General features: G+C 40.3%; 1 protein-coding gene across 2 annotated transcripts in view; it reads left to right on the top strand.

The window, feature by feature from the left end:
* HINT1 (histidine triad nucleotide binding protein 1) overlaps positions 1-23,756 on the top strand; it is a 60,451-nt gene extending 36,695 nt beyond the window's left edge. Inside the window, exons 3-4 of one of the 2 annotated variants that reach the window (XM_050913573.1) lie at positions 22,091-22,163; positions 23,044-23,756. In XM_050913573.1, coding sequence (XP_050769530.1) covers positions 22,091-22,163; positions 23,044-23,090 — 120 coding nt within the window. In that variant the 3' untranslated portion in view covers positions 23,091-23,756. Of the gene's footprint in view, positions 1-22,090; positions 22,269-23,043 lie in introns of those variants that run through there. The other variant, XM_050913571.1, reaches the window with a different exon arrangement.
* Positions 23,757-25,888: the final 2,132 nt, after the last annotated feature.

The raw sequence follows: 25,888 nt of genomic DNA, 5'->3' as shown, positions 1-25,888 counted from the left end.
ACTTGGATCTCAGTTTTACAAGACAAACGCTTGTGTCCTCCAGACTCTGCTCTGCCCTTGCTGCATGGGTGTATGAGATACTGTCAATAAGCTTCTGAACTGCTGCAGTGTATACAGCATGATGTTTGTTTCAGGGTAAACTTCACAGATTTTTGCTTGCCTTTGAACAGTAGGCTACAAACTGTTGTTTTGGGGGCTGATTGGTGAGCAGTGTGATTGGGACAGAGAGGAAAACATCCTAATCAACTGTGACAGGCTTAAGCCATCTCCTCTGTTAGTCAGAAATGTCATCCTGTGAATACCAACTGAAACTGCATTTATTGTCTTTGTACCTAATAGCATCCCCCATTCCTTCTTCTGAATGAGATGACATGTAGACTTGCAAATCTGTGCCCTCCTGTGGCTTGGGTTTCTTGATGTCTGAATTTACAGAGACTAGTAGTGTGGCTAGGAGTGCCCAGAAAGAAACCATGGGCTGGATATTGGAAGCAAGGAGGGTGAGGCACTTCTTCCCTCATATTTTGTCATGTGAGAGGAACATGTTTCTGTGGGGCAAAATGCTGCCCAGAGGAGGCTTTCGCTGCCTATCCCCAGGCTGTCCGTCACCACCTCTCCTGGGCTGGTAATCTGCACTATGTTTTCACTACGGCTTTCTAACTGTGGTATTCAGGCTTTAGGAACTGGAAAGACCCGTGTCACTGCAGAAGAGTGAGAGATGAGGGTTTGAGAGAAAGTGGTAAATCTGTCTTTGTATAAATAAGTGAAGGACACCATTCCTGGAGCTGGAGGAACAGATGAGTGGGAAATGAGCATGCCAGGAAAGAGATGATGATTGGCTTCTTCAGGAAGATGAGATGCCATACCAGCATGACTAGAAAAATAATCCAGGAAAAAAATCCTGTCTCAGATGCCCTCTATTTTGGGGTGTCTTTTACCACTGTGATTATGACATGAAATAATTTCTCCATGCCAATACACACATGAAAACTTGTTCTCTCAAGTGCGTAGAGAACTGTGGTGTGCCTGTATTGAGACAAAGGGAAGGACAAACAATGAAGAGACTGTGCACCCAAAAGGGTGAAGGAGAGAACTTAGGAGTTTCCTAGCAGGTTTCTTTAGCTCACTATGTCAGACCAGTTGTAGAGAAATTTCTGTTTTGTCCTTAAAGACTATAACTCAATGCAGTCTTGAACAGACAAGTCTATGGATGGGCCTGCTCTGCCAGCCCTGAGTATTTAGGATCTAACGTGATAAAAACAGGAGCTGTGAACGGGCTCAACAACAGAGAAAACCTGTGTGAACGGCAGACTACTCGGACTCTTAGAATTTTTATCAGTGATACGGTGGTTGTGCTTGTAAATATTTTTTTAGCTAATTTTGTATTAAAGAGAAAAATTGTAATAGTGACTGTAAGCTAAAGTTTGTCTGGTAACTAATGACGTACTTTTGCCTTAATGTTAGCGGGTTTTTATTGCTGTGTTATCTTGGCAGATAGGAAACAAATACTGCTGAAATTTACTGGAGTTATCTACAGATGTCTGGCAAACTTTGGCTGTCTTTAGGCTAATACTTTAATGCTATTTTAATGCTGAGATCACTGAATCAATGCAGTATTGGGCAGTGAAACTACAGACAATACAGATACTTCAAGGGCTATATGTAATCATTAATTTTAGTAATTTCTTTAAGGTCTGCCACAAGAGACACAGACCTGGGCTTCGCCTTTAGGTGCTTGTTTCTAGAAGGATAAAGGTCAGATAAAAGCATGCCAAGAGATACAAAGGTTGATGATAACTTAAGGCATTTAAAATATATTTTAAAATTAGTACCACATTGTTATTTTGTTATTTGAAATACCCTATATTTTCCTTTGCACTAAACAAGTAATATTTCATAGATGTAAATTAAATCCATGAAATACAGGTTTCTAACGTCATCTTCATTATGAAATATGACTTTGTCTTGTGGCTGATCATAATAGTTTTCCTATATATGTTGGAAAAACAAGTGCATGCATGCTGGTTTCGTTAAGATACCATTTTCTAGAACAAGATTTAGCAGGATAATCGGATGGATAGCATTGATTGATCATACAAGCAAATATCAAACCACAGCTACTTTTGATATAGATATGTCATTGTAGGAGAAGTAGCTGTAGGGCAAATTTGCAAGCATTAAACAAATCTGTGAAATTCCCAATATCTTTAAAAGCATATGGGAATGAGAAAGAATATATTTCCTCATTGTTTTATGTCACAGTCTGAACAGGTATCAAGCCCAAAGTGAAATTTCACCCAGAAACAGTTAAATATGATTTATTATATTTGTCACAAAATCTTTATACAAGACAGAATAATTCACACGGTTGTGAATTAATTTACCATACAACCTCTTGGTTCATTGGCCTATAATTATAGTTGGAATATCTCCTTCGTAAATTTAGCCTCTTTCCACATTATACTGAAATGTGCTTAAGACAAGAATCACATTCATGTAGTAATTATGAAAACTTCTGGGAAGAAAGAAATGTGGCACTTTGGCTTGGATTTATCCTGTCTAATTTTAGATATCTCTTCATATGGACTGCAAGGTACTTCTAAGCAAACTTTGATAACTCTGTGGATCATATTATTTTATGCATCATCATCTCTTTTTTTGTAGTCCCACAACAGCCCTGTGCAACTGTGACAACTATTCAGAGAGAACAATGTTAGACTAGTACTTAGTATATTCTTGGCATGCTTAAGTAAGTCATGTATTACTTTAGTCTTTCTGAAAATTATAAACCTTACTGTCTACTTCTTTTCAGTCAAGTGCCTCCACCCATTTGTTTTGGGTTTTACATCTATTAACATGGAAAAGAGCTAGAATCACGTGATCAACCAACTGTTTATAGATTAGTAATAAATGTTTGGCCAACACTTAGTGGTCTACAGAGGAGGACTGACTTGCCTCAAAATATTTTTCTCCAAAACAAAAAATATCTGAAGATCCCTAAACTAAAATGTCTCTGAAAAGGAGAAGAGATTGGAGTTTATGGCAATTACTCTTACTTGCCTTTTTTCTGTAGCCTTGATAATAAAGCATGTTAAAAATGGGCCATTGGCCATTACTGGTTGTTTAAAAATCCCTAAATTCCAAATAAAAATTAGAGTTATATTTGGTGAGATATAAGAAGCTTACCTATAATAAGAAGTGAAAACTAAATAAACTTATCTAGGGTTTAGTTAGTAGGAAAATAGATGTACAGGTAATTTCTTTCTGAACAGAGGTAATTACCCATTTTTTTACAGGATAAATGCATTAAGAAAAGCAAGGGCAAAAGTGTGTGAATGGCTGAAGTTCAAGAATGTGAAAGATGATTTCTGAAAAAAGTCTACAATCCTTGGAGTCTTGGCGTCATTGAGTCTACTTCCCAGGGGAATGAAAAACAGAGCAATTGCTGTACTCTGAAAATCCAAAACCCATCTGGTCTTGTATCATGCCCTATGGGAATCAAACTGGAGTGTGTTTTTTTCAAATAGCAAGAGATACCACATTATATGCTGTCAGAACATAGCATGAACAACTGATAATGAGAAATCTATTCTCCATGATGCAAACATCATTGGTAAATGATGATTTGAACTGATTTGGCAATGAAGTTATGAAAAAGCTGATGTTTTTGATACTGAAATTGTTTCTATTTTTGTTTTCTTTTAAGTAAAGGCATCGTCCACTGAGGTATACATGCTTTAAAAGCTGACATTCTTCGCTGTGTATTGCCAGTCTTGGGTTAGTAAAATGGCAGTTTTTTCTAGTCCATAATGCGGTATCTTGGGAAAGGTACTGCAAAATAGAGAGCATTGTGGCCTCTGTCATGCTGTAGAAGTGCTCATTGCTGCCAAAAGACATGTATTTTAGAAGAACAATACAAACTAAAAATAATGGAAATTAAATTGCGTTGTAAACATTTTGAAAAGTGATGAAAAAGCTCTTAATGAAAAGAGAATAAATGAAAGAGATTAATAGGAAGCAGATAAATGTGTTATCTGTTGTCTCGGTCAACTTTGAGGCTTTTGTTCTGCTGTGAGTCTAACAAGAAACAGAAGACAGCCTTGCAGAGAGATTTTGTTCTAGGTGGCATAAAAATATCAGGTTCAATCCAAAATTAGTGTATATTCAGCTCTCCAGCACAGCCAAAAATTGCTTAGTTGACCTCCCTTTGAATTACAGTGGAAAAGTTCCATTGCATCATTGAAACTATTGACAACTCTTCTCCCTTGGCGGTAAGTTACCTGGTGGAGCACTTTCTTCCAATGAAAATGTATGTGTAATCCAGTTTTTGAACAGCACTAGATGTTTTCCTTTTCTAAACCTTTAGTTATGAACTAAAACTTTTTTTTTTTTTTTTTAAATACACCTTAGTTTTACTGGGAACATTAAAAATCATGGTTCTTGAACACTGTAAAATAATTCAGCCCTTTAAGCTGTACGAAAAGATCAGCCATAAAGCATAATTTTGACAAGCACAACTGTTCCACAAAGCAATCATAAAATTAAAAATTAAAATTAAAATTATTCAGAAGAATACTCGTCTCTGAATGGAGCAGAAGGAGACAAGTCTGTTCTTTCCCCTCGTATTGAGTTTCTGATACTGGTGTGGAGAATACATTTTTATGATTACACCCTATTTGTAATATAAAGATAATTATGAATCCTAGTGGTTTCTTCGTCATGCTGTGACGATAGACACACTATATGGTATGTCTCACCTTCACAGTCCAATTGGTGATGTTTTTGGAATTTAGTACTTACTGATGATTACTGCAGTGACTCAGAAAATATAAGGGCTAAATTTTACCCATCAGGTTTTCCACTGCAAACACAAAGATCCTCTGTAAATGCATGAGTAAGCTTTTGCCATTTAACCTTCTTAGAAGGTTAAGTTCATCCTGTTTCTTAATGATCATATTTTGTACATTATGACAAAATTTTGCAAAATAAGAACACAAACATGTCATCCTATTCAGCTCATACATTCTCAAGGAGAAGAATATTTTTATTTGTAGCAATAGTTTCACCTATTTATATTGGGTAGAAAAAAGAAACCTGTCTTTGTCCTCATATTAATTTTTTCCTGTGTTTTTGACAGACAATATTTTCAAGTGTTTTAACACTTTATTATCAAATAAAGAAGCCTCATCAACCCATCCTTCGGCTGTATGCCCATGAATAGACTTCTCGCAGTGAAAGACATTGTAAGAGTCCCCATTTGTATGGGAATTCCTGGTTAGAACAGTCATGTCCAACTTGCATGTTACGATCGCTCTAATACTGTCGTTTGAACCCCCCCCAGGAATACTATTGTCTCTTCTATTTTTTCAGTTTGCATAGTTTCCTCTTAAAAAAGCTGACCAAAACAGAGAGGCTTACTTTTTAAATAACTGTATTTTCAGTGTGGTAATGCTGAAATGGGAAAGACTATATGCCTTATGTATTTATACAGCAATGATGTACCAAATCACTATATTGGGTTTCTTTATCTTTTCTCATCAAACTGTGTAAAAATTGATTGAAATGGCAAATAGAATCAAACCTTCATGTAATCTTGAAATCAAAAAAACAAGGAAGGAGGTTTTGCAGCATTGTCTGAAATCTCACATTTTCTATAACTTGACTCTTGAGGCACTCTGTTGACTGGCTCATCAAAGAGATTTTCTTCCATCTATATGCTTCCTTTGTAACTACTCATTTACCATAGAATTTTAATGCAAAATGCAGCTGAAATTCAATATGTAATCATAGGGAAAACCAAGGCTACATTGATTTTGCAAAAGTTGAGAGTCTGTGACTTGAGAACAAATGAAATATTTGTCAGTCAGGCAACAAACTTTACTGTCCCAGTTTTCTCATACCAAAGTCCCAACCCAATATTCCCAACAGCCTCCCCACCCTCTTATGATGCCCACTATCTTACCAAACAAAGTTAGGACCTATCTGTTTGCATCCTCCTCTTTCACAACCTACCATTCATTCCTTTGCAAAGCATCCCTGTGCTTACTGACCACATCTATCCCAGAGCTGGGAAGCACAGAGCCTGATATCCATTCCTGTAAGTGTGGTCATGTCAGAGAGAGGCTGAATCAACCTCTGTACCAAACATGACAAAAGCCCACACCCAATACCTGTGAGCATGCACTTAACAGGAGCCGGAAGGCAGTTATAAATATCCCTCCCCCTATCTTACAGGTGAGATGTATGACTTCGAAGTGAGGGAGCCTCCTGGGCTAGAGATGAACTTACAGCATAAAAACTTCCTCACTGTCTCCCATCCAGACAACTTTTCTTTTCCTTTAAATTTTCTACTAAGAGTGCTTTCCTGTGGGTTGTCTTAACACACTTCCAAAGCAGATGTTAAAGGGCATTAGCAGCGTGAACTAGGGAAATGCAGCTGAGAGTAAGGCGGGGTATGAGTGCCTGAAATAGCATTGGCTCAAGAAAGAGAGGAAGTTCTGACTGCAGATGGTAATGGTGCATTTTTCAAGGCAGTAATATTCCCTCTGTGACTGGAAATTCAGTGACCTCCTGGAACTACCACTCAAGACTTTCTTTGAAATGACTGTTTAATGCTGGTTTTTTTGCAGGATTTGTCATGAAAAACATCTCTGGGACTGTCTTGGTGGCCACTTGACAGGTGATAGAGCTGCTGCTGGCACTTTTGAACTGATGCTTCTTGAACTTAGGCTGGTAATGATACAGCAGTGAGCTGTGATCATGATGATAAGTAAGTGAGAATAAATTGCCTTTATGGTTTTGCAGTGAAGTAGCTTATCAGGCCAGCATGTGTTGTTTTTGACTGACTTAGAAAGCAGAGATGTCTCAGAGATCTCTCTTCAACGCAAGACCCTGAAAGAGTAAAAGGAAATGTACTTTACTGCTGAAAATAGCTGCAAATCAGCATCTGCTTCCTGTAAACTCAGCATAACTGATATTTTTTTGCTAAAAGGGACTTTAGGAAGTCCAGAAACCGTCAGATTTTCAAGTCAGTATTGAAAAAGTTGCAGACAACTACAGGAAGGAAAGGCTGCAAAGGATGGAGAAAGAATCTTGCCCTCTGAGAGAGGGCAAAAAAAGTCAGCAGCTGTTGATGATGAGATCAACTGCTGATGAGATGAAAGTCAGCCTGATAATGATGAGATCAACTCAGATGGACTAACCTAAGCGGTGCTGAGGTATTGAAATAGTTGCATGGCAGAGCTTGCAAACTTGCATAGTTTAGTGCTGCAAAAGGAGATGAAGGCAATGAGTTTGGATCAGTACTTAACCAATGCTGCAGATAGGGTGATGCCACTGGTCTGATCCAAGGAAGAAAACAGCCAGTTTACCACTGATGGGTAAATTTTTGACCCCAGTGGAGTTCACAGACTTTTGTGTGGCCAGAACGTCCCCCTACTTTTTGCAAAACTTGTATTAATCTCCACACAGTTGTTCTTGATTTTTGCCAGCTTTTGGTGGTATACATTTCTGGGTTTGCCCCGAAATATTTTCAGGATATGTGATTTTTTCCTTGGGCAGAGTTTGTGTTAATCTTTTAAAGTGTTGTGGAATTGAAAAATGTATTACAGGAGCATAGAAGAATAATGTAATGATAATAGCAGATTGGAGAAGAATTTAATAGGATAAGAGGTAGCAGCTTTTCCTTTGTTATGCCAGAAGTGTTGCAGTAAGAACTTACTCTGTAGAAAGAATGCTCAAGTAATAAAGCCCTAACAGAAATGTCTGCCCATGTGCATTCCCACTGGGGTAATTCCTCTGACAGCTACCATGTGCAAATTTTGCATAGTAATTATCTGTACAGCTGGAGTAGCCTTGTGCTGGTCTGAATCTTGATCTTAGGCAGAATGTTCCTTTCAGGTTTATGAATAAGGTGATCATGAGCATGTTAGCCTTGACAAAGTATTCTTTCTGCTATGGGATTACATTACACTAACAAAACAAATTGCTGTTACAAGAAGTGAGTTTTCCTTGGTAAAGAGAAAATACCTTTTAAGGCTTTACAAAGATATTGTAAATCTATATACATTTTAAGCATATGTGTTGTGAGCAAAGAGGTATTTAGAAGATATTTATTTCAGAATGTGAAGGTGTTGGCACTTTTTAACTGACTCCTGCTGTTTTAATTTTTCTCTAAATCTGACAGATACATGCTGAGGCACTGCTGCATCAAATTTCAAACCAATCTCAGTTCAGGTTTCATCTGACAAATAGTCACATTAATGTCTTAAATACCTGAATACCTTCATTGAATCTGCTGGGGCTGTAGGCATTGCTTACGTGAGTAACTTTGTACTTACTCAGTTTTCTGTGCCAGACACTTACTTGCTGAGCGTGGATAGCATGAATACCTGCACAAAAGGGCAGCTGCTTAGAAAAAATACAAAGGCACTGAATGGCAGAGGAAGGATGGAATGGCTATTGCCTTCTTTTGCCATTCTCTCCTCCACAAGCAGCACTCAGGGCACTCAGTGTGCCCTTGCTCACTTGATGGGCTGCAGCCACATGGTTGTTCTGTTCTCTCTTCCATCCTACTTCGACCTTGCTGGGCTGATTACAGGCTTCTCAGCAATGTAAAAGTGAATCTGGACAAACTAAGAATGAAGACCAAACAAAAACAAAAGCTGTCTCAAAACAAGTAGCCGGGACAAATGGCCAGCTGAGAGCTCAGAAACTGGGCTTCCTGCTTCTGATGCCACTAAGGAGGATGTGAAAGGCAGCTCTTGCTTCTGAGAGGGACTGTGATCTCATCCACCTTGATCATCCTCATGAATGTAGAGGCGGCAGCAGCAGCTATAACCAAGCCTTCTGTATTTAGCTGTGCAGGTAGGAGGCAGAGAATGAGGTTAAAAGCACAGCATATGTTGGCTAGTTGTGCTGGATAAGACAAAAATCTAGCTGGCAAAGTAGGCAAAGAGGGAGGTAGTTCTTACAGAGGTGCATTGAAGCAGTCTGTAACAGTTTTATTTGCCTGTGCCTAAGGGTATTTTGCAGCTCTGCTGCAACTTAGCAAATATAGAAACAGGCTCTTTCAAAATGTTGGCATCCTTTTTTACAAATTCCTGAAGTGTGCCTGCACTTAGTAATGGCTAAGATAATAATTTTTTTTGTGACTCCAGTGTCAAGGAGCCCATTTAGGACTTTTGAAAGTTAATATAGCATTGATGATGTTCTGCATAATAAAATAATAATGCACGTACATTAGCTGGACTGTATGTTACGCCAGAAGCTCCAAATGCTATGGCTGTGCAGCAGCAGCAGCAGCCTGTATGTAGGCAGAGTTGGCAGAGAACTGTATCAAAGCAGATTTTGGTGTGGGCATGTAAATTCCTTGTTTTGAGCATATGTTGAAGTATCATAAATGTTAAGGGGCAGTGTTCAGTAATCTAGTTTACGCAAGGTGGATTGAGTTGGTGGATAATGAGCAAAGACTCAGTCTCAAAAACATCTTCCCCTCCAGCCAAAAATGGCAGTCTATGATGTTCTTTGTCATTCATAGACTGGGTGTATTAGGATGTTAGGAAAAGACACAATTGCTGTGTTCATATAAGGATGTGAAAATTGAAAATGAAAAATTGAAAAATTTTGAAAAATAATACATTGAAAAATAATCATTTGATAGAAAACAGCAGTAGACATCGCCAGGGCCCTTCTTGCAATGAAAAGCTGTGAAGGATTTCTAACTCACACCATTGCCTGCTTGTATGTGTGTCATCAAAATAGGAAATCCAAATTACCTTCAAAATAATTTTCCTGAGTGAGAAAATCAGTATTCAGTTCTTGGGGGATTAAACATGATGATGTAAAGGTTTGAGACTCACAGTTGCATCAAGGCCACATTATATTACTTCAACCACAGAGTACAACTGTAATTGGTTTACTGTATTTAAGTGTATAAGGGAGAATGTCTGTCATTTTAGGTTTAGTCTTTTTTCCATTTTGCCCTTCTGTATGCATTTCATGCCATCTCAAGTCCTGCTAATCTTCAGCGTTTTTAGATATAACCAGTTCTATTCAAACTGGAGTGTTTTCTGGCTATCTGGTATTACTTAGTATATTTTCTACTCTAACTATCAGGCAGCTGGCTGACGTCCTCTGACATTTCCTAAATAATGTGCTTAGAAGCAGCTTTGTGCGCATGGAGGTGTTGTTTTTCAAAACCCTTTTAGGATGTCGGTATGTACATGCTGATGATGCTCTAATGTCTTTATATGTATTTGTGTGTGTGTGTGTGGCTCTTGGCCCTATCTGGAGTTATAGCAATTTGAACCATTGTTAGAGTTTCAGATAAACTCCTTTGGTTGCACTGCATAAAGGCATGCAGCCAGCAGTTGATTAGCTATGGGCACCAGATCTCCCTGCCCTCCTCTGACCACCTCCAGAAGAGAGATGGATGAATGACACATGAGTCAGCTCTGGAAGTGCTGCACTCATAACACAGCATGTTACGGGATACTGGCTTTGATCTCAGTTGCTACAAGTCTGCTGAGCACCGGACTGCATAGCTCAGAGGCTGAGGTATGAGCCATTCTGCCACAGCTGCAGTGTGTCAGCAGCCTCAAGAGTGGGGCAATGCCGGCAGGCAGGGATGCCAACTGCTGCCGCTGACCTGGCTCACCACCAAACGTGCATCCAGCACTCTCACATCGTGTCCTTCGCATTCAGCTTGTTCACATGAACCCCCACCATGCACAAATTTCCCAGCTGGACATCTAAAATGGATAGAGAACACTGCTATCTTGTTTTCTCTTTTTGCTCTTAATAGCATGTACTCTCAGCACCTTTGGGAATACAGGATATAGACATCAACATTTTCTAGGGATGTTTGTCATACCTTGCCCTTGGCTTCTTCCAGTGATTCCTACCTACTTTCAGATGCTGAGGCACTGATTACACACTTGCAGCGTGATTGCTTTCGGTCCTAACATCCTTTTGAAGTGATGTGAAAGAAATGAGGAGTACCTCAGCTGCTGCTGAATAGATATTTTACTATAAAAGGTGAAACAAAGACTTTCTTTCTAGTTCAAATTCTGCTGTCCAGTGAAAAGATCAATCCACTGTATTAACAGCAACATTTTCCAGCTGAAATCTCCCCATATTGTTACAGGAAGCAGACCAAGGAAATGATGCTGGGTCCAGGAGAAATACTGAGAATACCATTTGAAAAGATCACAGCAGCTTTAACCAGGATGCTCCAATACTTAATGCTTACTCTTTGTGAAGTGCTCGTCATTTAATGAACAGCATATTATCCCTGTAGAAGTATTGAAACAGCAAATTGCATGAACCTGAGCCTCTAATGCTTTCAGTCATTGTGATTTAAGGGGTTACGTAAACCCCTGAGAGCTCTCAGGCCAGAGGCAATCTCTGTTCCAATTTATATTTCCTTGCAACTGATGGTGATGTTGTGTATACTACAGAAAATGGCAACAAAATAATTTGGTGTATAGCATACCCAGTCTGTTTTTACATTTTCTTGCCTTTTAGGCAGGACATGTCATACCTTAAATGTGTTAATTTTTAGTTAATACATCTTGCAGAATTCCAGTATTCCTTCCAGATTACATTTTAGGTAAGTGTTAGAGAAGAATGTAAATACAACTTGTTTTGGTAAAGAAAGAAAGAAAATTAGTGTTATGATTTATAAATAAAACTATTCTTAACCTGAGTTTTTACATGACAGAAGATTAAAATATATGAATGGGAATGTTTTCAGAATTCTCAAACAGGGCTACTCTGGCCATATATCCTGGATAATTCTCCATCTTTGGGACCTGTATGGAGATTTCTATCATGCAAGTCAATTAGCAGCAGCCTCCAAAGGAATAAAAGAGAACAGAAAAACAACCAACCATGCCCTCCTCCAATGCTGCTGTAGACAGGAGTCGTGTATGTGTCCATCTGATCTGCAAAGTGAATATCTAGGGTAACAGAGTCCTTCAGGACTGTAGATAAAAGCTGTGATAGCACTTTGGGATCTGTAGTTATCTCTAAGTCTAGGGAAGCTCCTAGACTCTTAAGGGGAGCTAGGTCGTTATAAGTCTCTGGTATGGCTCAGCTGTTGCATGAACAGATATTCTGAATTCTGTTTATTATTTGGTGTATTATGAATATGGTATAAGAAGATTTTGCGTGTAATGTAATAGTTGGTGTGAGATAGACTTAGGAAAGCAATGAATATGAGAGGAGCTTAAATCATTCCTTGCTTACGTACAGATAAGAGAAGTGAAGAGAGGTTTGTGTTTGAACTGTAGCCGAAATGTCAGGTGTGGGAGGTAGGTTTCGCAGAACATTCTCAAGCGTATTAACTAGAAATTTGCAGTTCATACCAAAAAGGAATTATGACTCCATGATGGGATACAGAAATGTGTTAGAGGTACTGTAGAGGTGGATATTGCTTTTGGTATTTGAGCTGAGTTTGTGTAAAGATCTCTTTTATTGTGAAGAGCTGTGCTGTACTGGGATGCTGGTTGTATCTTGAATACCTTGTTTTTCCAAAATGTGTCTCCTGTATCTGCTCTGTCTCCATAAGCTTTCTCCGGTAAATAATTGTCTGTATGTATGTATTTTCAAGTTCATCTTAACAACAGAAAAGTTTCGTCCTTCGCTGTTTTCCAAACCCGCTTAAGTGCTGATGTTTCAGATAATTATAGTCAACTACCAAACCATGCCTCATTTTTGTTTTATAAAATGTAGATTGTTCCAGAAAAATACTTTAAGTATGATTTCTAAATGTAATAGTTTGTTCTGTAACAAAATGCATGTTAGAACTGCAGAGAGATATCAAAGTCAAGTTTGTTATAAGAAGCCTCCTACCAACTTAGGCACTATCCTGTGAATGTTCACATACTGAGTAATTTTATGCATATGTAAAATAGGATTGCTTCTGTGTGTAAAGTTAAGTCAGTGAAGAACCCTTTAAACTATGATGGCACTTAAGAAAATTATACCTACAGCATAACTTGAAATGAGTGTCACTTATAATTCATGAAACGTCACTCAAAAGTATGCTCTCATTCAGAAACAGACAAACAGAGAAAAAATAAAGTAAGATCTGGCTGTTGCCTGCTCGGAAAATCTTCTTCCTTTGAGTTTTTTCTGCCTGTCTCATATCTGCGTGAACTGCCTTTTATTCCTGAAGTCTGCATGACATTAGAAACATCTCTGCATCTTACTTAGCATTGACAAGAAATGGTTTTCTGAGCTTTCTAGTATTTCATCTCAGCTGGAGGACCCAGAGCTCTCCTTCCGTGCTTTCAGAACAATTCAGAGATAAAGTGCATCCCCTTTCTGTTATGCTGTGCACCAGTCCTTACCAAATACTCTTTTCAATTTAGTCCTTCCATATTTTTTAGCCCTGTACTGAATTATGCATAAAACTAACAGGAAAGCCTCAAGTAGAATCATATTATTAATAAGTAAAAGCTAACCATAATCTTGGACTTGCAGACATTTTGAAAAACAGTACACCTGAATTTGTGTAACTCTTGGGACTAATTTTCATCTTCTGTATCCTTGCATTATTCGTGTAAGGGGATCTCACTTTTGAAAGGGAAAGGGCTTAGCTTTTAGCGAAAAGTATGTGTAAAAAGTACTGCTTGGATTGGGCAGCCTTTTGGATCCACTTTCATACGTATTGTGAATGATAAAAGTGACTTTGTCACGGTCAAGGAAGCAGAAAATCAGGATCCTTTCTGCAGTTTAAAAGAACATATTTATTCACATGTGAAAATAACTTTGAACTGTTCAACTGGATAAAAATACTGTATATTTTCATCTTTGTTTACCATGTCACTTTAAAGCTAGGCTTAGAGAAAGGTGCAGAAGTTCTGATCTAGCTGAACCTTTGCTGCTCCTGGGCCTCCAGCCTGACACTTTTTTTTGTGAGGGATTATCAGACTGGTAATGCAGTGTCTATCCTGCCACTTTCTTTCTCCTCAGCTCCCAACCCCTTTTCCTGTCACCTGCTTTGGGAGTGCTGTGAGTCCTATCCTGCATAGGTGTAAGAAGCATAGAAGAGAAACGCAGAGTCATTGAGGTTGGAAGGCACCTCTGGAGATTGCCTACTACAACCCTCCAGCACAAGGAAAGGGTCAACTGAGGCAGGTTGCCCAGGCCCTGTCCAGTTGAGTTTTGAATATCTCCAACGATGGAGAGTCCACACCCTCTCTGGGCAAGCTGTGCCAGTGGTTGATCACTCTTACCATAAAAAAAAGTTTTTTTCTTACATTTATGTGGAATTTCCTGTATTTCAGATTGTTCTCATTGCTTCTTATCCTGTCACTGGGCACTGCTGAGAAGAGTTTGGCTTTATCATCCTTACACCCTCCTGTCAAGTATTTTTACAAATTTACAAGATCCTCCTGAGCTTTCTCTTCTCCACCTTAAACAAGACCCAGCTCCCTCAGCCTATGTTCTATGAAGGATGCTTGAGTCCCCTCAACCCTTTTGTGGCCCTGCACTGGACTTGCTCCGGTATTTCCATGTCTCTCTTGTACTGGGGAGCCCAGAACTACACCCAGCACGACCGATGTATCTCACCAGTTCTGAGAAGAGAGGAGGGATCACTTGCTTGGCCTGGTGGCAAAGTTTCTCCTAGTGCAGCCCAGGAAGCTGCTGCCCTTCTTTGCCATAAGGGTGCATTGCTGATTCACATTCAACTTGTTCACTAGGACTCCGAGATCCTTCTCTCCAGAGCTGCTTTCCAGCTGGCCAGCCCCCAGCATATACTGGTGCCTGCAGTTATTCCTGCTGAGGGGCAGGACTTTGAATTTCCCTTTGTTGAACTTCATGAGGTTTCTGTTTGTCCATTTCTCCAGCTTGTAAACTCCCTCTGAATGGCAGCACACATCTGGTATATTAACTAGTCCTCCCAGTTTTGTATCACCTGCAAACTTGCTGAGAATGCACTCAGTCCCATTGTTAATGATAAGTTTCAACAGTGTTGGTCCCAGTATCAACGCCTGGGGTACACTACTGACAACTGGCCTTCAGCTGGACTTTGTGACACTTATCACAGCCCTTTGAGCCTGGCAGTTCTGCCAGTTTTCAATCCACCTCACTGTCCACTTATCTAGTCTGTACTTCATCAGTTTGTCTAGGAGGGTGTGATGGGAGACAGTGTGGAAAGCCCTGCTCAAGATAAAACAACCTCTCCTGCTCTCCTGTCATGCACTAGGCCACTCATCTCATCATAGAAGGCTATCAGGTTGTTCAGGAATGATTTCCCCTTCATAAATCCATGCTGACTACTCCAATAACCTTCTTGTCCTTTTTAGTTTTGGATTGTTTTGTCCATCACCTTCTCAGGAGTAAAGGTGAGGCTGATCAGCATGTAGTTCCCCAGATCCTCCTTCTTCCTGGCATTGGCCAGTTCCCTCAGCACCCATTGGTGCACCCTGTCAGGTCCCATGGGCTTGGGTATGTCCAGGTTGTTGAAATGTTCCCTAGCCTGAGGTCCTCCTCTACAAGGGGTAAGTTTTCTTGCTCTGCACTTTCCCACTGGTCTCCTCACAACCTGCAGTCTGCCAAGTAGCCACAAGGTAGTAAAACAGCTCAGCCACTTAGAGACCAGCCCGAGGAAAATTCTGGGTAGGGCAATTGGCTGGCCATGGTATGAGGGCTATCTGCATATCTTGCCATGAAATAGGGACATGTGTGTTGCTTCTCCATAGCTAATGACAACATGGTTGGCATGGCTGCGTGTGAGTGTGCACCCAGCACATAATCAGGAATGCTAGTATTTTGATTACATCATTGCTCATGGAATTTGGTGGAGATGTTAGGGAATGTGACTATCCTTCCTGCCATCATAAAGGGTAATGTCTGCACTGGGAAAAAGGATGCCACCTCTTGATGTGGACAATAAGAGGAGTCTGGTCAATACATTGTTTCCGGTACTAGAGTTTGGGGTTTTTGTAAGTCCTCCACTATGAGTGAAATGCAACAGTACTGGGTTTGTCTCTGCTTCAGAAAATTCATTTCTGTGTTGCTGTTGTTTGTAAGTGGACAAAAGGTACTTCTTAGAAAAACAGTGGGAAAAAAAATCTTGGAAGTATGCTTAGGAGATTTACATATTAGAAAAACGTATTTTATAGGACCTCAATTTTGAGCAGAATTGTTCCCAGCAACATCCTTTCATATGACTTCTGTGTTGTCTGTTTCTCTGGAGCAAATCGGCATTTTCATCACAGGTGAGAAATCTGGCACAGAGTTGACCACCCGGAGATTACAAGGACTCTGCCTTGGCAAAGGGACCACCCAAATACTGACATTCCACCATGCTCAAATCAGCAGTAAGAAACTTCAGTAGCATGCACTCAGCAATACCTGCTAAGGACATGAATCCTTCAGGAGAAAGGGGAGGGCTCATGGTTTATAGAAGAAATCTAGTAAAAATACGTGACCATTGACTGAAGTATGGAACACAATGCGTTTTAATACTGTACACATGTGAATGAATGAGTGAAATGGAAGCCAGGACAGCGCAGGGAGGTTGTACACTGGTGAGCCGTCAGTTCATGTGCTTCTAAAGGCACTGTGAGAAGCTGACAAAATAAGTCAGTTTTTTGCAGAATAGTCATATACTGCAAAACGGAGCCTGCTGCTATGATAGGACAGGCACAGACTGAAAGGAGCTGCTTCCTGCCTGAAGTGCAGTTTGTTGGTTTAGAGCTCAGCACACTTGATTCATTCAAGAATTCAGCATGTTTTTCCGTTCAGCCTCTGTACCTCTGTTTTAGAGGTTTCCACCTCTAGTTAGTCTGATGTGGGTTCTCATCCCATTGAGGTTAATGGGATCACCTGTGTGTATGGTAGAAGACTGAGACTCCGAAATGATAAAGCCAGACCACTGTGGATGGATGAGCACAATGAAAATTTGTCACCAAAATTTTATCATGGCTACTAAGGAATAGTAAATGCTATGTCTCTTAAGCTTCTGCAGTAAATTTAACCCTTTAATTTACTCCCAGAAACACTGGGCTACTTAATAGCAGAGTTATCCTTCCCTTCCTCTCTGTGAATACCTCTTTATATAAAACTATAAAAGAAGTTTTATTGTATCCCTGCTGCTAAAGACTGTGAAATGCTCAGGTCTGAAATGTTTTAACTGAGAGATGACTTGGTCATTAAAACCTTTACTGAAAACAAGTGCTACCTGGCACTTACTAGAATCAGATATTCTGCAGGATATGGACAATTATTTCCTGTATCAGCATCCTGCTAATTACAGTGACTGTTTGGGGTGTAAGTGTTTTTGAGGATTTGGACTTTAAATATTTCCCAGCTGAAAGCCTTGTTGTGTTAAGGGAGGAACCCCTGTGCCCAAGTGGTACTGAGTTTCTGCAGGGTGTTTATGTGAAAACTGTGGGGTATTTTTGCAGTTTTGATCATGACTGGTCCATACCACATGTGCTATGACAGACAATATGAAGATAAAGAAGTAAATTAATTTTCACAGATTTATGAAGGTTTACTTTATTCTTCCCTGTATTAGTGACTTGTCTGCATTAAGAGAATTCCTAAGATAGTTTTTCCTATGAAATTTCCTTAGTTGTCCTGTCTTGGGGCATCATGGCTGAACTTTAGGACTCCTTTTTCCTCTAGGACTTGTGCTCATGGCAGTCAGCAGAGAGCATGAAACAGACCTACGCCTGTGTTCACAGTGTAAAACTACTTTAAAAATAGTCCAATTATACACTGTTGTTTCTGAAACGTGTCACAGAGCCAGTCCCTTTCAGCCCTTAGCAGATACCAGTAAGTGTCTCTCCCCTGTAGCACTTGCAGTAGCTGCAGACTGTCGGGACTATGTGTGAATGCACTCCCAGAGCTCTCAGCCTCTGGATTTCACTCCTGTTTGCTACCAAATATGGTTACATTTTTTTGTGCCGTGTCAGACTTATAGGCATGCACACAAATGTTTGTGGTTTCATTGGATTTCCTCTTTCCTTTAAGTCAAGACGAGGACTTCAGTGCCTCTGAAAACTTATGTAACTTAGGTAGAAAATAGACATAGCTTTATATTTGGCTGGCCTGGTTTATGCCAGGATCTATCCTTAGTTGTCGTGGAGTCAGCCAGTGAACTGTTTTGGCTCCAGCACTGACCTGAACAGAAGAATAGAAACCTTAGTTTACATTGGTGGAAGGCAGTTTGTTACTTTGGTTATTAATACTGAACAGATGGCATGCACTTTGTGAGAACGACTGTGAAAGTCAGGCAGAATACCTTTTGGTATCTGATGCAAATTAAGATTATGGGCTGCAGTCCTGCATCTACCCAACCAAATGTGAGTACAGAATGCAGGAGAACTAGTTGAAGTGTTTGGTTCACAGAGCCTGATTTTCTTTCCCGTATCACCCTCCTTTCAGGAATAAAATTAGGCATTAGATAATGTACAGTGAGAGTGGCCCTAATTCTGTGTTTCCTTAGCAATGGGAGGCCATTACTTTATAAATCTCTTTTCTTTCTTTTTTTTTTAATCACTTGAATTTTATTTCCATATTCTCATTTCCCCCTTTCTCATACTTTATCTTTACAACTTCCTGATTTTCTTTCACAGATTCTTACTGGTGCTGCTATAATTGAGGCATCTTGTAGTATTCCAGCAGATGCTATTTTGCAGATATCCAGACCTATCTACCTAGAGCTGGAATTTAGCCTCTTGGGATCATAATTTTACTTGTTGTATTTGAATTACAGAAAGCGTTTGAATACTCCAACTGAATTATGACCCTATTGTCCAAAGCAGTCTGTGTTCTTGTCCTAAGGGACAGATCAAAAAGGCAGAGGTTGATTTTGTTCATGTATCATTTTCTTTGTATAAGGTGGTATGGTACATACAGGCAGGCAGGAAAGATATTTGAGAATACTGAAGTATTAGAAAGGAAATAACAAGTTCCAGTTTCCTTCATATCTCTCATATTTTGGTTAAATTTCTGTCTCTTGTAGGCTGGTAGATAATTACATTGTCTTGAGATTGTTGACACAAACCATTCTTATATGTATTGCAATAACCAAGTACAGATTAATGGATATTTTGGCTTCTGCATGTGCTGAGATTCCTATTAATTCCATTACTTGAACTCATTTGTCCTGAAGGTGTTTCCTTAGCTGCTAAAAACTGTATCAAGATAGTCATCCTGTTAAGGGAACTAGTGTTCAGTAGCATGCAGCAATGTCAAATGAAGAAGTATAGCTCCTGTATCTTTCTTTTTTTCAGAAATCTTTTTTTTGTTTTGCGTTCTAAGTGGTTTTGATAGGTCATTAGACAATGCATGACCTTATATATCTGAGGTCTACAAATACAGCTCAGAAGGATGATACAGAACATACAGCATGATAGATAGTGCGGAGGAGGCAGTCTTTTCTACTCAGCTTTGTGCCATGTATCAGTTTTTTTTTTTTTTTCTCTTAGATAATATGAGAGATAGAACGTGAAAGTCATTGGACTGTCTTCTTACCAATTTGTATTGCCATTACTGGTAAAATTTTATAGCAATTGTATGCTTCTTGCAGTCAATGTACTGGATAACTCTGATAACTCTGATGCTATCTTTAATAATCCTAAAATTTACCTCTGGCTTTTTTCCTTAACTGAAACATTTCATATGGCTTATTACTTTTGCTGTTTTGCCAGAACAAAATACAGAATCATAGAATCACAGTGTGGTTGAGGTCGGAAGGAACCTCTGGAGGTCATTTGGTCCAACCCCCCTGCTCCAGCAGGGAGACCTAGAGCATCTTGCCCAAGACCATGTTCAGACGGCTTCTGAAGATCTCCAATGATGGAGACTCCACCACTGCTCTGGGCAACCTGTTCCCATGCTGAGTCACCCTCACAGGAAAAAAGTGTTTCCTGATGTTCAGGAGGAACCTCTCGTGTTTCAGTTTGTGCCCATTGCCTCTGTTCCTGTCACTGGGCACCACTGGAAAGAGTCTGGCTCCATCTTCTTAACACCCTTGCTTCAGGTGTGTGTACAATATGATGAGATTCCCCTTGAGCCTTCTCTTCTCCAGCCTGAACAGTCCCAGCTCTCTGAGCATTTCCTCACAGAAGAGATGCTCCAGTCCCTTCGTCATCTTAGCGACTGTTTGCTGGACTGTCTCCAGTAGCTCCGTCTTTCTCTTGTACTGGGGAGCGCAGAACTGGGCTCAGTACTCCAAGTGTGGCCTCACCAGTGCTGAATAGAGGGGAAGGATCACCTCCCTCGACCTGCCGGCAACACTCCTCCTCTTGCAGCCCAGGATACCATTAGCCTTCTTTGCCAAAAGGGTACAGGTGTGGCCTATGTTCACTTGGTGTCTACCAGGACCCTCAATGATGTAATGTTACAAATAATGTTATTTCATTTAGGCTCCTATCTGATATACAGGTGCATGGAAAGAAATAATTCACATATAAATTTCCTATGGTATCTTAGTCTGTGTTGTTTGTGAGCATATGTAGCAGCCATGTTGACCGGCTGCTTGAAATCATCCAGTCTTCCACTGGAGGCTACTGGCCTCTTGACAGTAAGCTTACCCCTGCAGCAATGAAAGTGGCTATGGAGATACTGAAAACACTCTCTGTTCTGACCAGAGATGAGCCTCAGCTCTGCAAAAGGTTAGATTCAAACCCAAGTCTCATTCAAATTCCTGTCTTTCAGCTCTAGGGTGTGTCATATGAATGAATACTGAAACAAACTGTATCATGCCTTTCTGGTCAACCACTGAAATCTACAGACTAGCTGGTGCCTTCCAATATACACTGCATATCCTATAGGAGAAGCGGCAGATTTCTTATGGCAGTTCTACGCTAATGTGAAGTAATAGTGGGAGCATTTTCTGCTTCTGTGACTCTAAAAGAAGATACTTTGGCTCCTACAGAGGTGCTTTGAAGAAGAGGGCTCTGAATGTCCTCTAAAAAGCCTGCAGGTTGTTCCATATTGTATTTCTGATTTCTGGTAGAACAAAATTGTCTTTTCAAAATTTGTAGTTCTAGCTCTGCAGAGCAATGTCATAAGAGAAATCAACATTTTTGCATATTAAAGGTCCATTGCTTCTTCAGGACTGCGTCACACATCTTCTTGGCACCCGTAAGTGATAGGAGTTTTTGAAATTTTCTCCTGTCATGCAAGAATGGGAAATATTTCTTTCACATTTGATTTAAAAAAAAATGACAACTGTGTGAAGTTTCTTAGAGCTTTGAAAAGCTGAATCTAGAATATGAGGAAAGTCACACATATATGATAATCCGTTTCTGTTGTCTATGCAAGGATTTTACCTCCAAATCACATTTATGACCGAAAAAAGAGAGAACACCGCAATATTTTTTAAACTTGCATATATTTTTATATACAGATCCACAGACTTGAAATTTTAAAATTCCACCAGCTGAATAACACTATGAACCTATGAAGAGTTACAACCCACATGCAGGATATCTGAAGTTTCCTATGTCCAGGAGTGCATTCATATATTAAGTCTTTAAATATGTATATGTACATACATACATAAGTCTGTAAATATATATATGTACATAGATACTTACATACACACACACACACACACACACACATATATGTATGCTACATTGTCATTTATTCTTCTTGGGCTAAACTGCACCTAAGACTTTAAAGACAGCAAGCTATAGAGCTGTAGAGAACAAGTTGCACCTACATCAATGTCCTATTTACCACAGATGCACTACAGATGGTACAAGAGAATGTTCCTTCCTACACCTCCTGAGAAAGCATCCATTTGCTAAAGCATCTCTAAACAAAGCTCCCAAATTCATGGACTCTTATTAGAACTCCCTCTGCTTGATACTGCTTCCATTTCTATTTGGGAGCAGGGCTCCTTGTTGCTGTTGGGTTTTTTTAGGATAAGCATGCTGAGTGGATCACAGTGCTGCTTGTAAAAGAAGCCTGGCTGAGTACTAGCTTTTATCTTTGATCTCAGATGAAGACTTTCCAAATGTGGCTCAGCAAGTAGCTGACTGCCCTTCCTGCTCACTTTAAATTTTAAAAGTATCTTATCTCCCACAATGATTTCTTTGTCTTTCCTTTTCAACAGAGTCTGTTTACTGAATCCACAAGAGAAGAAAAGCTTGGGCGGAGCTGGAAAATGAGGACATCTTTTCCCCGAGGTAATGTACATTTTCACCTTTGTAAGATGCTGCTCCATCCATTCCAGCACAACATTTCATAATAAAAACATCCGATGCACTATGTGAAGCCTGCTTTTTTTCTGCAGCAGTAAACTCCTTTGTTGGGTATAAAGGTATAAAGATCTCAAGTGCACATAAAGTGCAGCACAGCACTGTTTGGATGTAGTGCCTTGTTCCTGAAAGCGTATAATGTCTTGGATGTAAAACCTTGTTCCTATTCAGCTGTGTTAGCATGGCACCGTGCCCAAGCTAATGGGTCTTGCAGCTTGCAGAAAAAACTGTGCTACAGCAGCTATCCTGTATTGGCTTCTGAAGCCAGTGTGGTTTTCCCTCACTCTGTCATCTATGCTTCGCTCCACAGTGTGATGCAGACATGACTTACATGATTCTCTTGTTTTTGGAGGCTTCTAGCTAGAACTGTTCTTCTACTTACTGAGGAGAAATCAGTAATTTGACATCATAAAACTGCAGAAACCCTGTTTTTTTATTTCTGCTTGTCTCTCATGCTATTGCAGTAAGATCATTATATGTTGCAGTCTTCTTTCACTGTGCCTTTGTGGTGCCTTGAACACCACTGGTCTGGAAAAGTACTCCAGAGCACATCAGATTCACACTGGATTTCCCAGCTGAGGTCTTAGACTCAAGTGAGGCAAAATTCTGTATATTTTCAAGTTTATTAGAAACCCAAATCCAAATGATAGCTTTGAAGGATGAAACCTCGTGAACTAGTCCCAAAAACCAGAGAATCTTCCTGAGTTCACGACAGAACAGTTTTAAATGTACTGCTAGAATATTACAATGTGTAGCATCAATGTTTTCTGATATGCAAAGGGTAAACATTTCTAATATTTTGGTCTAGCACCTTGCCTCCCATCAGGAGATTTAACGGCGTATGTCAAATACTAAGAAGACTACAGCAATTCTGTAAGACATGATACGCATCAGTATTCCTGTAAGAAGAATGGAAAAGCTCAGGGCAAAGGAGCTCAGTGTTGTGCTCAGAATTGTACTTACGCTTGTGGAGCCAAGGAATAGAACAACTCCTGCACCTGACAGAAAGTCCTCTCATGTTTCTGCCTGCTTCAAGTGGATTATGTTACTTTCTCTTCAGGATAATCACTGGTAGAAAATGTATTATTGCAGATATACTGCTAAGGTCTTATTAAAGCCAATGATATTAGGAGATTTGTAATTAAATAAATGCATTTTTTTCTTTGAAGATCTCTGTCTATCCTGTTGCAATCCTGTGGATTGCAAATGTCTCCAAATTGCAAATGATTGTGTGTGCCTTTTACTTTGTAATACCAGTATCTGTCAATTTTTTTGCGTGTGAGAGTTGAAACTTGAAATCAGATCCAAGTTGTTATTTGAGCAAGATTTCCTTAATGTGCACTTTCCTTGCTTTGCAAACTTGCTGCTGATAAACAAGCAGATGTACTGCAGACAATACTGTAGGAGGAGAGTATGAGTGTTGTGTAATGCACTGTTTTCTTTCTCCCCATTTTGCTTTTTCTTTTCTCCTCCTCCAGCAAGTGTGCTCCCAGGCACTCTTGGAAAGCTGCCAGTCCAGAAATATAAACCCTTCTGAAATTCTTCCCAGCCTTAGATTTCTGATGTCCTTTTCATGGGGTAGTCAAATTAGAAAGGATCCCCAAAGTAATTTCTCTGGAGGATGTCACTTGAGAAGGGAGGGCAGGGTCAGACAGAAGATCCTCCAAGACACGAACGTCCCAATATAAAAAAGCTAAAGCTATTCATACTTTGTGTGACTACTCTGGGTAATATAAACTGCACAAGAGACAGAGAACAATGGTAATCATTCTTCTTGTACATGTTTACTCCCTCTTTACTATCCCCCTTCTGGGCTTTGATGGGCCTTTACATAATGCTTCTCATCTGTTCAATGTTATCAGCTACTAGTAAAAGCCATCTACTTAAACAACGTAATTTAAACTACATGAAAATAAAGGAACTATAAGGTCTGTTGGGTGTTGGGGTTGTTAATGGGCTGCAATGCTTAAGGGATGCTGAAAGTTTTGCAATTTGCAGTATTAACATCTACATTCATGCTGGTCTGTTAGGTTGCTCCCAAAGGACCAGCTCAGTAGAAAACCACCTTGTTTATATCCATACCTTGACGGTGACTCCAGACACACCCTATGGCACACTGCACAGTAATAGATAAATAGATAAAATCTATCCCGTGGGGCCTTGGCAAAGCATGTCTAATACTTGTTCTGCCCCAAATTGTCTGCTTTTGGCCCATCTGTGTGGGGCAGACTGACATGCCATAAATCTACCAGCACCTTGTAGCAAAAGAGTTGGGAGATCTGGGAGCCTACCCTGCCTCTCCCATGGAACAAGTGCTTGTCTGGGGGTCAGCTGAACTCAGCAGCCCCTGGGAAGATGGCCTAGGTCACTGCAGTGGAAGTGTAAGGATAAAGTCGTTTTGGGATCGATGGTGTGGCAATTCAGATTGCTCCCCAGAGCCCTCGTCAAGAGGCAAAACACATGTAGAAGTGGTACACACCTTACCTGTGCCAGGAAAAAAATCTACTGTTAGTTTGCAGGACAAAAATAAAATTTATTTTCCCATTTGCAGGGATTGTGAGCAAAGAAGAGGATACCTTAGACTCCTGCCATCATGTAGAAGTCACAACAGGCAGAAAAGACTGTCTCCTGTCTCAGTATATAATCCACAGTTTGACCTATAAAGCAATAGTCTGAGAGCCATCTGTCCAGGCAGCTGATTTTCCTGGGTGATAGATAGCAACCCCAATGGGCACAGCGGTGCTTTTAACATCACGATTCTGTCCTCAGCTTTCATTTGCACAGAGCTGAAGTCATGTGGGATCTGGCTTTTGAAATGTTTCAATATAGGTCTGGGGTGGTCTTTCCTCAAACATAGGCCTGTGCTGAATACAAGGAGCCATCACCACCTGCACTCAGCACATCCTGATCCAGGAGAGAACATTATCCAAATTATTTTCAGGATAAAGGGAACCTTTGGCTCCTTCCTACGGAGATATTTGTTGTAGCAGTCTCTCTTGAGTGCTACGTAAGCACTTTGGAGATGTCCCTGGACAAGGATGGGTGACTCTTGCTTCAGCAGCAAATTGGATTAGGCAAGGATTCAGCTGGCCCTGTTCCTGGCATACGGTGGTGATTGTGAAATGGATAGAGAGAGATTCTCTGTGCAAGGGCAGTGCCAAGCCTCCATCTCCCTTCCTCCCTCTCTGCCTGCTTTCATCCAGAAGACACTGCGCAAGCCAGCCCCTGGCCCTGAGAAACCATCTCACATGAGAGTGGCCGCCTGGCTGCCCAGTCAGTACTGGGTAATGGACTTTGGATGACGGAGATGGGTGGACACCAGGTGAGACTAGGAGGAGAGTGTGTCATAGATACAAACTTCATGCGTTTAACCATCAGGTGGATAGGGTGGTCTGAGGCGCAGAGAAGGTAAGACCATGACATCTCATGGACCTATTATCCTTACTTTTGAATACTGATAGAAGTGGTTTGTGGCACTGGGACAGCAGGGATGGCTCTGAAATGTGTTTCTGTGTCCTCACAGGTGCACTGCCTGCTCCAGTTGTGAAACAGCCCTGCGTGGGATCTGTGGGGCAACGTGCCGTCTGGTGCCCCTGATGCTCTCTGTCAAAGGATGTAGCTTGGTAAAGTTGGATTACATCTGCCAAGGATTT

Source organism: Gymnogyps californianus, chromosome Z, assembly GCF_018139145.2.
Source record: "Gymnogyps californianus isolate 813 chromosome Z, ASM1813914v2, whole genome shotgun sequence".
Classification (NCBI taxonomy): Eukaryota; Metazoa; Chordata; class Aves; order Accipitriformes; family Cathartidae; genus Gymnogyps; species Gymnogyps californianus.
Note: the sequence above shows the minus strand (reverse complement) of the source record. Positions and strands in the feature narration are given on the sequence as shown.